Source organism: Ips typographus, linkage group LG4 (genome assembly GCF_016097725.1).
Source record: "Ips typographus isolate SLU linkage group LG4, UJ_Ityp_2.0, whole genome shotgun sequence".
Classification (NCBI taxonomy): Eukaryota; Metazoa; Arthropoda; class Insecta; order Coleoptera; family Curculionidae; genus Ips; species Ips typographus.
The window spans coordinates 3,556,214-3,569,903 of NC_138425.1; the positions used below are offsets into that span (position 1 = coordinate 3,556,214).

At 33.0% G+C, this 13,690-nt stretch overlaps 1 protein-coding gene and 1 long non-coding RNA gene across 3 annotated transcripts in view; one reads left to right on the plus strand and one right to left on the minus strand.

Moving 5' to 3' along the window:
- Nlg3 (Neuroligin 3) overlaps positions 1–5,357 on the minus strand; it is a 197,420-nt gene extending 192,063 nt beyond the window's left edge. The window contains exon 1 of the mRNA XM_081978889.1: positions 4,636–5,357. Within this exon, the coding sequence (XP_081835015.1) occupies positions 4,636–5,080 (445 nt within the window). The 5' untranslated portion in view covers positions 5,081–5,357. The remainder of the gene's footprint in view (positions 1–4,635) is intronic.
- A 792-nt stretch (positions 5,358–6,149) lies between these two features.
- On the plus strand, positions 6,150–6,771 carry LOC145728557 (uncharacterized). 2 transcript variants are annotated; one of them, XR_014178114.1, is made up of 2 exons: positions 6,150–6,238; positions 6,306–6,771. It is a non-coding gene; the product is annotated as an uncharacterized LOC145728557 (long non-coding RNA). The 2 variants fall into 2 exon arrangements; XR_014178113.1 differs by having other exon boundaries at positions 6,154–6,245.
- The last annotated feature ends 6,919 nt before the right edge of the window (positions 6,772–13,690 follow it).

Genomic DNA, 13,690 nt, shown 5'->3' on the forward strand with positions numbered 1-13,690 from the left:
TGACTGAGAAATAAATAATACAAAAGAGTGGTTGACTGCTACATTAGAAATCTAAATAAATACACACGCAATGTGATATTTACCGTATGAATAATTCTAAATGGAAAAGAGTAAAACACCTACAAATTAAATTTTAAAAAATAAGCTAAGTACCTACATTGTAATTATGTAACCTAATAGTTGGCAAGCAATATTGTATTTCAAATGGAGAAGAGCGATTAATTACCATGGACAACCGACGAGAATCCTTGAAGGTTTGATGGCCATTGTTGAAGTGACCCATTTTCCTCTTGCTACAAAAGTTTTGGCAACTGATTGGAGATGGCAACGTGCCGTTTATGTTTGGAGTTCTATAAATTCTAAAGAATCCTTTGACCGTATGATATAATAGTAAATTAATATAGTAATATCCATTATACGTGAAAAGAAGACTACTTTCTTTACACACACACTTGTCTTAGGTTTCGTCATACTATTCCCAGATTTGCTGTTAGAAAAGCATAGTAAAGTAAAGAGGAGTTAAAGGAGAAAAGAAATTATTATTAAATATCAAAATTAAGCGATTTAAACTAAGAACGTATAAATCAGGATACAGAAAATTGAAAGTAGTATCATTTTTGTTGAGACAGAAGTTTGTCATTAAATGTTCCTATTTAAATCCATTACTTTTTCCATATTTTGTGTAACTTTTAACTCAATTGGATCTTTATTTGACCTGAAATATGTCATTTTCCAGTATTGTGTCGATACAAACGTTTCTGTTTGTTTTGATAAACCATTAATTTTCTCTATTAATTGAACTGGTTAATAGAAAAAATGCAATTTTTCAAAATAAAGTTTAAAAATGGTTTACTTTCATAATAATAATCTTTTAAATCACAGTATTGACCTTACTCAAGTACTCTCAATGCATTTACCTGATTATTACAGAGGTGCAAAGTAAGAACTCAACGGTATTACGCCCTTAGAAAATGAAACTGAAACGGTCCAATAGACTTCGTCGATTTTCCATTTTGTCGAACTTTCAAGAGTCAAAATAGCGAAAAGCTTTCTAGAAATCCAAAAAATGTTCCGCATATATGCAAAGCAAAGGTATTTTTATTTAAATCAAATTGGAAAGTCGGGGAAAACTTTATCGACTAGAAAATAGAAAAGGAATATTTATTTCCGATTTGCTTACGTTGAAGCCGTTTGATGTTAAATGGCATAAAGCTCTTGGAATCTTTCTGAATTTGCACTAGCGGAAGGAAATGTAATTTACAACTAATATTCATAAGTTGCTATTTTTGTAATCACTATCCTTCTTAAGTGCAGGAATAGTCGATAACAAGACAAAAACAGAGTTAAGTGACTAGTTAATTTTATTTGCATAAACATGGAAAAACGCTTTGGAATATAGTATAAAACTACAGGCATCGAAAAATTGGAAAAAATTGAAGCGTATAGCGCTTGCAAACCACGATCGATAGTTTTTTCCGCCCAACAGAAGAGTAATAAATATTTTGCCACCACAAAGGAGTATTTATCAGTTCGATAGAGACGATTTATGATTTGCGTCCAGGTAGCCGCACACGAATTTGTTGGAAACACGAATTGGATATTTGAAAATAAACATTTTCATTCGGACGGAAAATATCTGAACATCAATTAATTGAAAACAGTTGGATTACTAGTACTTGGGTGCAAAAAATTATTAAACATTTTAAAACTGAAAGACATTTGTTTGTGCCCTATTAAACAAAATCCAATTTATATAATATTTTGTTAATTTAACATTCAAAATGTTCGTCTCTGCTGAGTTGGAATTAAAAGGGGCTCAAAAGTACCTTGCAACTGCAACTTGGTAGTTTACGAAAATATAATGCGAAAACTCATTAGAACTTTCGTAAAGTTATTTGGAAGCTCCCCAAGGTGTCTTTGCGGTGTAAATGCTGAAATTGCCTTCGTTATTATTTCGTGTTACAAGAAAGGTGAGAACGGGCGAGGCATATCTTAGAAAGTATAATGCAGGTATTTAATTCCGTTTTGAGTTGATGCAAGGTGATAATTTTTTAAGATATTCTGTTTGTGTATGTTTTACGAGAAACAAATTTGTCGTAAATTAACACATATCACCTCAAATTGAATTTTCTTCCAGCTAAGTTTTTTTAAGCAAACGTGGTTTCTAACATGAATGTTGTTGATATAAACCATCAATCAGGTGTATCTTAATTTTGTAATGCTAATTATTATAAATAATTATTCATCAAAAATCATTAGAGGAAACATAAAGCACAGTATGCAAGCATGGTTTAAAAAAAAAACGATAATGCTCACCAAAACCAAAACTTTTTTGACTTTGGGCATTACATTCTCTTTCACTCTGTAATTCCCTTAATATTGTACATCTCCTCTCACAATTAATAGCATTAAACAAATTTCCAACCAAATTGTATTTTTAATTTGAGTGGTGATCTAATAAACCTGAACCGATACTCAAGCAAGTATTTGAGAAAATTATTACTGTTTTGCTGTCAGATATTTTTAAAACTTCTCAAACAGAGCAACTTTTCGTTTAAGTAGTACACTTACACAAACGACGTAAATCTTCTAACTAAATTGTCACTTAAGTGTACGAGATTAAATGCTCCGCATAGTGCTGCTACAATTTTTGTAAAAATGAGAACAACTGAATTGCTTACACTCTTGCATTGATCAACAGACACTATTAAAACTTTAATGAATGCATAAGTAATTACTATATGTAAATCTGGGAAAAATAATTATAAATTAACAGAGAATGAACACTGATGTGAGTATTAATAATTCATTTCCAGTTTATGCATTACTCTGTAAGTTAAGGCATAATTATACAAAATAAATAATTTATTATTCGTGGATAAACTTGTGTTCATGGAAAGTTTGAAGTTATTCTAGTAGTTTGTGGAGCACCACACATATTTACAATCAACGTGAATAATAACGCGTGGTTTAAATGTACTGTGGTATATGGTTTCTAATGTGAACTTGCTGGAAAAACAACTACAATTCTTAATTTAACAATTCCGTGTCAAAGTGTATTAAATATTCGCTGAGCATGCAGGTAGTTTTTAAGAATAACGACCAAAAAACTAACTCCCTCAAAAACTTTGAGGCTTAATAGAATTATTGTGTTTTGTTCTTGAAATGTTGTTATTAAAACGTTGATTTACGGCCGTAATATTATGACCATTGTTAACTTTTTAATAATGTTAATTGAGTCATCACATTTTCACTAAACAATGGTATTAACAAGAAGTGTTACTATTGTGACCATCCAATGATTTAAATTGTTAAAATAACAAAACAAAATTGAATAACAACTTGTTACTTATTTTATATATATCCATTTGGTAATGATCATCTGAACCAGTTTCTAACACACATAAACTCAATAAAACCCACAATCAAATTTAGGTACAACAGAAACTGAACAAAATAATGAACTTCCATTCTTAGACATTCTAATCAAAAAAGACATAAACAAATTTTAAACAAAAATATACAGAAAACCAACCCACACAAATAGATATTTAAACTACAAATCCAATCATCTAATAATGGTAAAAAAAGGTATTGTAAAAAGTTTATTTGATCCAAAATTATTTGTAATAATGAATAATTTGATAAAGAAAAATTGTTCATTAAAAATGTTCTAAAAGAAAATGGCTATTCTGAAACATTTATTAAGGAATGTTTTAGGGATGTAGGACATTCAAAACCATCTGGAAATCAAAATCAAATTTTACCATTCACATTCCAGGTATTTCTGATAAAATCAAACGAATAGCTAAAAAGAAACAGAACAATATTTAGAACTCAAAACACATTAAGATCACACTTAACTAAAACAAAACCTCACAATAAAAATGAATCTACAAGAAACGTGATTTATAAAATTCTTTGCGGATACAATCAATTTTATATATGTGACACCAACACGCGTTTGATAATGATCACAGAGTCAAATGGAATGAATGTAGTATCATCTGCAAAGAAATTTTTTCAAAAAGACGTAAAATAAAAGAAAGTGCATATATTAGATTAAACCATGATTCTTGTGATGCAACATCCTCTAATAATATTGACCAAACTTGGTTAAATATTCTAGATGAGGAGATCACTTGGCCATACCAAACGAAACTGAAATTTATTGTAATTTTGTTTTTATTATAAAACCTACCTTAGCAACTAGCAACGAAGAAACTTGTTACTATTACAGTTTATCCATTGATTTTTTCAGAGTATTTTCCTAATGTAATTTAGATAGTTATTTATTTTAAATGAAATGGATGATGAAGAATGTAGCATTTCATTAGGAGTACACAATTGATTTTATTTTCCATCATACACTTTTCAGATATAACCTGGAAGTGAGCAATAATTCCGAAGAGTATGTCAATGGTGACAAAACATCTCTTAAAAATACAAAAAGAAAAAAATGCAATTCCCAATGTTCATAGAGTTCTACCAACTTTACACTTATTGGTTCAGGGATATTATCAGACGTGTGTGGGTCCATGAAACAGACTCTCTCCAAAAGTATTGTTATGATTAACAAAGTGTCACAATGATAAGGTCGTTAAAATGATTAACTATCTATCAACTAAAACGCACCTTGTGCTGGAGCGTAGATGTTCAAATACAAGCAATCCTCGCTCTGGTTCTTCAAATAGGGCAGCAACCTCTTAAGATATTCCAATCGTCCCTTTGGCATCCTTTTCAAAGCTGCCGTCTCATTGGATATATCCGGCAACCTTTGAGGACACACGGGACTAAAACTATCCGCAATTTTTACCCCCTGCCAAAGGGCCCCCGTCACTGGTGGCATGAACCTTAACGACCCTAAGGGCGGACTAGCGTACGGTATTCCCTTAAACACTTCAACCGGTTCCAAGTGTTTTGACTCTGGGGTGATTATAACCCCGCTTACGTCACCGTACTTGGTTTTAACGGTACGAGAAGTCAGGGGGGTCCGTGATATTTCCGGATCGCACATAACATAATCAACAACTAAAAACAAATGCACGTATACATAGAACAAGCACAATTGGCCACCCATATCAAAGCGATGTCAGGATTTGGGCGGCATTTCCACACGCGTTTAACGATATTCAGTGGCGTCGCCGGGTGGATTGCGGGGGGTGCACATTATACTCGCGTAGATCGCGCTCGGGTTTTGAAATGGACCGGGAAAGGCGAGGACCTTGTCTTTGAGGATCCTGCAGGACGACTGGATAAGGGCTGTCCTGGAAGTGGCGGTGCGCATGCAACGCCATCTGTGTGCGCGCCTGTGCGAAACTGTTCGATTCGTTAATGTGCCAAGAAATTGCGGCCGATTTTATTCTATCATATTTTAAGTTATGGAATTCTGAAATGTGCCACATTGCGGCTTTTGACCGTCGCGATCTAAACAATCGCACCTTTTGAACTTTTGTGTCAAGGGAGACCTTATAATAAAGGTAACACAAGTTCGAGAATTTTGTTCAAAACGCCAAACGCGATTTTACTTTAAAACGGTTCATGCATTTTCTTCTCAAATAAGTGTATCGTTTGACTTTGATAATATAGACTCAAAGTCTTTGCTAATAAAAATAGTTAACTTAACTTAATTTAACATAACTTAACGACCGTCTAAATATCTGAATATGAATGAGAGTTAAATTCCTCTCGGGTCGTGCAATTTAGGTACATGGGCATAGCATACCATCAAAATATCAGGATGTCTAAAGAAAACTGTATTGGTTAACCCCTAGATGCGGAAGGAGACTAAGAGCAAAAATATAGAGAATATACCAACAAGACCAAAAGGATGCTACGCGTTGCCGAAATATTAGTACTGAGGAAAATAGAAAAGAAAGTTGACATTAGAGCACAATGGGGGAGAAATGGGGAAGACAACGGAGAAGAACAACGTAAATATGCCTTTCATAGGCTTATAGGATTTTTAGAAAAGTCTTAGTCCACTTAAGCTGTGTAGGACTGACTTGCTGTGAGGGTGTCTCCGGCTGTCACAAATTACCATTTTTCAACTAATTCACCCACCATTTCTAACCATTTGTTTTCCTTAAATTATAACACACTACATTTTGCTTTACTTTTAGATAAACTTGACATTTTAAGGTTAGGCTCTGAATTGTCAGTACATTACCGACAATGTATGTAAATATTTGATTTCAATAGTTTTGTTTTTCAGAAAAGGTATTTGCCATTAAACGGGGTATTTGGTAGTATTATTTATTATTATTACTGATATTTGGTCTAACATTTCGGGTTTCCCGCTTTAGCGTTTTTACTGCTCTTCTCAAGCCCTACACGGCAGTGTAAAGTGGGTGGCGCCTTTTAAATAGATTCCTTTTGCTAACCTACCCGACTCTCCGAGAGTAGTTAGCCTGGGGCATTCACCGAGTGGCTTGAAGAGGTCTCGTGCCCACCCGTTCTTTGTTTTGTAAAATAACGAATGACAAAATTAGGGAAATTATGAAGGTAGAGACAACTATAGTAGAAGAGATCCAACGTAGACAACTAATATGGTATGGACATGTGGAGAGGATGGAAGATACTAGAATACCTAAGCAGATCCTCAAATGGACGCCGACACAAAAGAGGTATAGAGAAAGACCCAGGGCGACGATCAGTTCATTCTGATATTTTTAATCTTTGTACCCATCAAATGTATTTGCGTTGAAAAAGTGGTTTTTTTAGACATTCTGAACAATACAACTTAAAGTTTTTATACTGACGAAAGCAAAACTTATTTTACTAGTCAAGCAGGAACATCACAGTTTCAAGCGGGCCTGTTATTCAAAATTCAAACAACGTTTTATATTGTAGTATATTCTAGGAAACGTTGTAGCACGACACACGTTCGTCTCCCTGAATTTAGGGCACAGAGTTAGCAAGTTAATGCCCCTGTACTATAAAACACTATCAGAAGCAAGACGCGCATTTAAGTGAGAGTAGCCAAAATTAATGCCTTGTTTTGGCAATGGTTGTGACAAATTATTTAAATTCCGCTTCTACTCAAAACTCACGAATTTCGGGCATGATTTTCTGTAAATTACATTGTTGGCGCAGAGCCAAAACCATGATTCTGCAAATTAAAATGTTTAGAAGTAGTTGATTTTTTAAAATGCCTGTAGCAAGCTAGTTTTAGAAAAACACATGAAAGAAATTCAAAATCCTCAGATGATACTAATCATCTTAATATACTCACTGTCAATATTCTGACAAGACACAGTTAGTTACAGGACGTTGAATTTTTTAAATCGTATTTATAATAAATAATCAAAAATGTCTCTTCGTTATTTCTATTTCTTCTTTCGTCCATGTTTTTAAACAAAACTGATATAAACGATGTAAACACAAGGGGATTCAGACCACGACGACGTTTTACGGAAATTTTAACTAGACGCGGTAGCTAAACCTGAAAGCCTATTTAAAACAACAAACTGATGGTTACATTTAAAACAAGTCAAAAACTCCGACAAGGGAACTGATTTGAAAGTTTGTACGCGGAATAAACTACATGTGGAAGCGTGGCGACGATAATAGAAATTATGGTTTATAAAATATGAGCTTATTAAGGGCGAAAGGGTTGACTTTTGTTAAATACACTAGAAAATATACACTAAGTGAAGAAAATTCAAAAAACAAGTTTTTTTTGTAACGAAAATTTGAATAAATACTATATTATATACCGGCAAAAATGAAATTTTGTAAATATTTGCTTCTTACCTATTTGAACCTGAAATTGTTCTACAAAAACAAGAGTTAGCACAACTGTTAATTGCCTTTTTCTAGAGAAGAGAATACTGGTTTGAAACTGTTGCATCCTGTCCATGTCTTTATTGTTTATGGTTTAATTGACTGGATGTCAATCCCATCTCTTGCTTCTGATGACATTTCATCTAAATATCGTATTACTGTGACCAAAAACACTCAAGAATGATATAACACTGAATCAGCTCCAATCAATGGATCAAATCCATGATAACAATGGTAGTGGTATATAACTGAAACTATGAAAGAACTACTAAATTAACTGAAGTTTGCATTAGACAAAAGACCTTCATCGGGCTCACTAGTTATACCACTTTGCCTCTGGAATAGTGATCTTCTGGATCAGCATTCCGGTGTTCTTATTAATACAATTCTAGAGCTCTATCCTTTTATTACTTGGATATTGCAGAATAACTTGTTTGCAGATGACACCACTATTTTCAGGTTTAATAAAGATTGAGGAAGATGTGGCAAGAATGAGATTTTGGTGGAAGGCAAATCCTTTGTGAATATGTCAAAAGTCTTAGATGTTAAATTCGGATATACCTAGATCTGGTAATTTGGTTAAATGTGGCAATGTTGGTAGACTCAAAATTGTAAATTTGACTTTTGGTGTAGACTTTAAGTTGTTTATACTTTTGTATCAGAAGAGGACTGTCAGAAAACCTTGAAAGAGCCACGTTTCAGCAGTTTTGCAGCTGTATCTGCGTGCTTACTTTCTTTAACACTACTTATACGTATTTCAAAGAGCAAAACTAGATCTCTAAGCCTATCAAAGTCTTTCCTGGCTTTATCTTGCATTTTATCAAATTTCTTGTTTGATTATCGACATCCTTAAAAACTCGTTTGGACGCAAATTCAACATAAAGTACTCAAATGATTTCATGGTGTGTTGATTAGAAAACATTTTCTAGTCAACTTAAGCAATAAACTTACTACGCCACATCCAAAATTCGAAACGACTTGAAATATGTTTCGCTCAAAACCAGCAAAATCCCTTAAAGCTTTCATCCTAACCCATGAATAAATCTATAAGCTAACAAATTTGAAACAATAAGACATATATGTGTAATCCCCATACGCACACAAGTTCTCCCGTGTTTCGGGCGAGATTATGCAAAACTCCAAACTTTCTGAAAGAGAAAATTTCCGTCTTCAACTTAAATTAGGTTTTACGGCCGTGTTCCTGCCGATTATATATTGTGTTTGTGCACACTTTCAAAACTTCCTTCGTTGACTTTATTTGTGTTTTGGAGCTGTATAAAGATGATGGAAGGTTACCATTAGAAAGAGATTATGCAGGCGTACGTGTGGGTTGGTAAGATGAATGCGACTTATAACCTGCCCGTAGTTTAACCTTTAAATGAGTTCGGTTCAAAATACTTTCGTACAACATTAGAAACTGACAAACTCTCGAATATGTGACTGTGCAAAACATATTCATAAATGTTTAGTTTACCATAAAATCTCGGCAGTCATAAAATGCTTTGTCATCTTTTTTATTCACAACAAAGATGCTAGAATGGGAATAGCTTGTCTGGAATTAAAGCAATAAAAATATCGAGGTTCTTACAAGCTATACTATTTGTCGCAGGTAGAATATCAGTTTTGATTCATTCTGAGTGAAAAGATTATTAATGAAGTTTGATTTCTTTATATGAAGTTTCAAGGTAGTTAAACTCATTGACAGACGGAGGTATTTAATCAAATAATGAGCATTAGAACTATTAACTCCTGCTAATTAAGAAGACATGAAAAAAAAAGTGGACCAATAAAAACAATAACTAAATAACAAGGGCGAGGTAATGTAAATTTGATATCAGAAAATGAGAAAGTAAATAACAAAAGCAATGAGAAACCGAAGAATGTGGTCAAAAGAGACAATATAAAACTCTTGGACTAGGATTTATTACTAAGTGGAGTAAATCATATTTTGAGCCCCACATTATGTGACCCAGAAAGGTAATCTTTTTCCTGTCCACTTCCTTTAACACTTCCAGTTCTTTATTCATTCTGGTAAGCACTTCTGAGTTGGTCGTGTGCTCCACCCACGATATTCTGAGCATTCTTCTGCAGGTCCACATCTCAAAAGCGTTTATTTTTTCTTCGTACATTCTGTTAAGAGTCCAAGTTTCTACGCTATAGTACAGTACCGGGAATACTTTAGCATGCATTTTCTAAGATCCCAGATTCAGGTCGCGGGTTCAGAGCATCTTTTTCATTTTGACAAAAGCTTCACGTACTTTCTCTATACGGATCTTGATTTCAGAGTAATAATCAGCGATGCAAGTGATGTTTGTACCCAGATAGGTTATAATCATGTAATTGGTCTTTTCAATGTTAAGTGTCATGCCAAAATGTCGATTGGCAGTGACGACCCTGTTTAGCAGTTCTTGCAGGTCACGCATATTTTCAGCAAGAAAGACAGTGTCGTCTGCATAGCGGAAGTTAGGAGCAGGAATCAGCCAGGTCAGTTAAGATTTATGTACCTTCTGTCCTGCAAGATTTGACCAGTTGAACCAGATCAGCTACACAGCATAACATAGGTAGGATTAGCAGTTTAACAACTTTTAGTACTTCTACACTATCATTTTACAGATTACTGATAACTTATTGTTAAGACACATAACATCTGCATAAAATAGGTCTTTTGGACTACTTGAGACAAACTTTATAAAGCTGTTGAATAACATAGTTATTGTCTGACTTTCGAAAGTTGACCATCACGTTTCAGAACTAATTAATGTCAGATGCCATGTATTACTAGATTTATCGATTAATCCCAGAAATACGTATGTGTCTTAATTGATAGGATTTTTTTATAATATTTCACACTTTCAATTACCATCATCCTATATTGTTAAATGCACGCCTAAAGTTTTTATTTATTTTTACCAACATATTACTCTCATATAGCAAACATTGCAAACATACAATATTTGACTCCATTTTTGCTAGTTAAATAGCATTTTCATTTAAAGGGCTTATTGCAAAAACGGGACAAGCTTCAAATAGATCATTTAATAGAGAAAACGAGCAATCAAGTTTTAAAAAATCTGTAAAATGCATATTTGATTAGATTGATGATGATGTTGATGATGTTTAATGGTAAATACAGCGTTAGATAAAAAGGCCTTTGATATTAGTTGGCTGCATTTTGTTTTTTTTTTGGAATTTCTTACAAAAAGGTTATTTTAATGAACAACAAAGACTAAGTAAAAAATAAAGAGATTTACTTGTCAGAAACTTTTATGACAAATTTTAAATTCCTTACAACTAGTATACACAATTTAATTTAACAGAGAAACACGTGAATTTCAAGAGTAATGCGTTCCCAGACTTATTAGCATACAAACTTGAGGAGTTCTCCAGACACTCTGTATATTCAACCATGTTCAACTAAACTATTGACGTACTTGGTGCGAAAATCTCCCAGTACGTGACTAAATTACTGTTGCTGTTATATGATAGAAGCGTCTGAATCAAGCTTTAGGGTTTGGGGCATAGATTTACATAATTATAACACTACAAAGATAGATAAAGGGCATAATAAAAGCATTTCAATTGTTTAGTTCATGTACATACAAAACAACAGATTTGTAATCAGAAACAATGCTTAATTTTACGAAGAAATGAGACTTAGTATCCATCACGTAGTTCCATTAAAAAAATGGGAATTTAAATATGTTTAAGCCAACTTTGGAGCATTACTGCAAGGTTTCATCCATAAACAAACTTACTTAAAGTAGCAGTAGCTTTAAATTAATAAGCTTTCAGTCTAGACTAAATGTTTATTAATAAGTCTACCCTTTGAAACAAAACGCAATCTTTCCCACTTCCCACCTGAAACCCATGAATAATGCATCAGGATTATTGTATCGAACTAAATCAATAACGACAAGCTCTGAAAAGTTTACGACTTAAAACCGCTTAAATAATAAACATCCACTTTCATAACTTTCACGAAAGTGGTAGTAAAGAAGGTGTTGAAACCATTATTTCGTGAAAAGCAAACAATTTAAGTTTTTAAAATAAATAGCTGACCTGACCAGATGCTGAACTCCTCCACCAGCAAATTAGGTCCAAATTTCCCATTCACCTTCCCGCTCGTATATTATGCAAGTTTTTCCATTATAATCTTCAGCATCAAAAGCGTATTTTTATAGCGGGAAACGGGGTTACGTATATGTTTCTCGGGGAAAAAAATTGCCTCATGCATTATTGAGTATCCTTCATTTTATCTATGAAGAAAAACTTCTTGTTTTCAAATTATTATCATTCTACTTGTTTTTTTAAGTTTAGAAATTATAATGGAATTTTTATAGGTGTTGCTACCGTTTTAAAGTATTGAATTTTGATTGTTCTAGGAGATGGGGAAACAGAAGAAACTAGCAAAACATCAAAGAAAAACTTTTGAACAGCTTCAGCACTCGTTCTGGCAAACAAAGGTGTCCAAAAGTGCTAAGTAAAGTAGTAGTTTCCGGTATTATATGGAAAAACTTAAATACTAGTTGTAAACGTCCCAAGTTAAAACTATCAAAATGTGACAAAAATTAAACATTTTAATTAGATTGCATTTTACTCGTAAATGCTTGAGGCGTAGTTATAAAGCGTAGGATTTCTTCCAGTTTTGACGAAGTTATGTCTTATATTAAATTTCGATGATCTAATTAATCCCGAAGTGATGTTATGTCAATGTTTGAGGAGATTTAAGGAGAATTGGATTAGATTGGGGTAAAAGCTATAATTCGCTTAATTACATGGAGTAGCTAGGAAATATCTTTTAGTTCATCATTTTGCCTCATAATGCTTAATTTTAGTAGAATTTAGTTTATCTATTTTGTTTGAATAGCTACAATCCTTTCTTATTATAGTAAGACTAGTGTTAATATAAGTATTGCGATGTAAGTCAAATCATGTGCAAAAGTCTAGAAGTAATAAATGCTCCTGAAAATTTGAAGATATAAAAAAAGAAATAAGAACAAAAAAGAAAATTTTGACAGTTGTCACATTCATAATTAACTAGAACTAAGTCAGATACAGCCATCCAAATATCAAAAATGCTTTTAACCTAGGTCAAACTAAATTCACTATTTTCCGGGTATGTGCTCTAGTTTTATAGCTCTATAGAGCGAATTTTGACAGTTATTACATTTAGAATAGACTAAAGTTAATTCAGATACAACCATCCAAATGTCACACAAAAATGCAGTGATGGACTTTGCATTAATTTTCAATAATGTTTTGATGACACTGTTTATACTGATATGATTAGACTTAAAAAGTGTTTCACAGTTTAATAATTTACTGTAAAGGATTTTAACAATGTTGTCATATTTACACTAGAAACAAGCTAAATTATACTAAACAGACAGCCACACATGACAACTGTCAAAATTCCACTCATGAATCTAAAAAACAGATTTAATACTGTTTATACTAACGACTACATTTTAAGAGTTGTATAAACTAGTATTAAATCATATACAGTCACTCAAAATGTCAAAAACGCACTGATGGAAGTATAACATGCGTAATAATCTATTTTATATCTCTATGGTAAAAATTTAACAATTATCACAACAACTTTTACGGTTTAGAAAATATCAATAGTGAATAACCTTATATAAGATTTCATAACAGAAGTTTACTTTGTGGTCGAGTCTCTCGGCGACTTTTCACACTTTTAACACCTTGAAAATGTGATAAAAAATCCTTGCTTTTCTTAACTTACATCAAGTTTACTTAAATCAAATAAAAAGTAGACACTCGTCCGCTGCTCTTCAAAGTTTTGATTGCCCATATTAGTGCTAGCTCCTTACAAACTTTTATCGTGGAGTAGAGAACAAGAGTGAAGTCTGCGAGTTATAATTTTGAATTTAAACAGTCG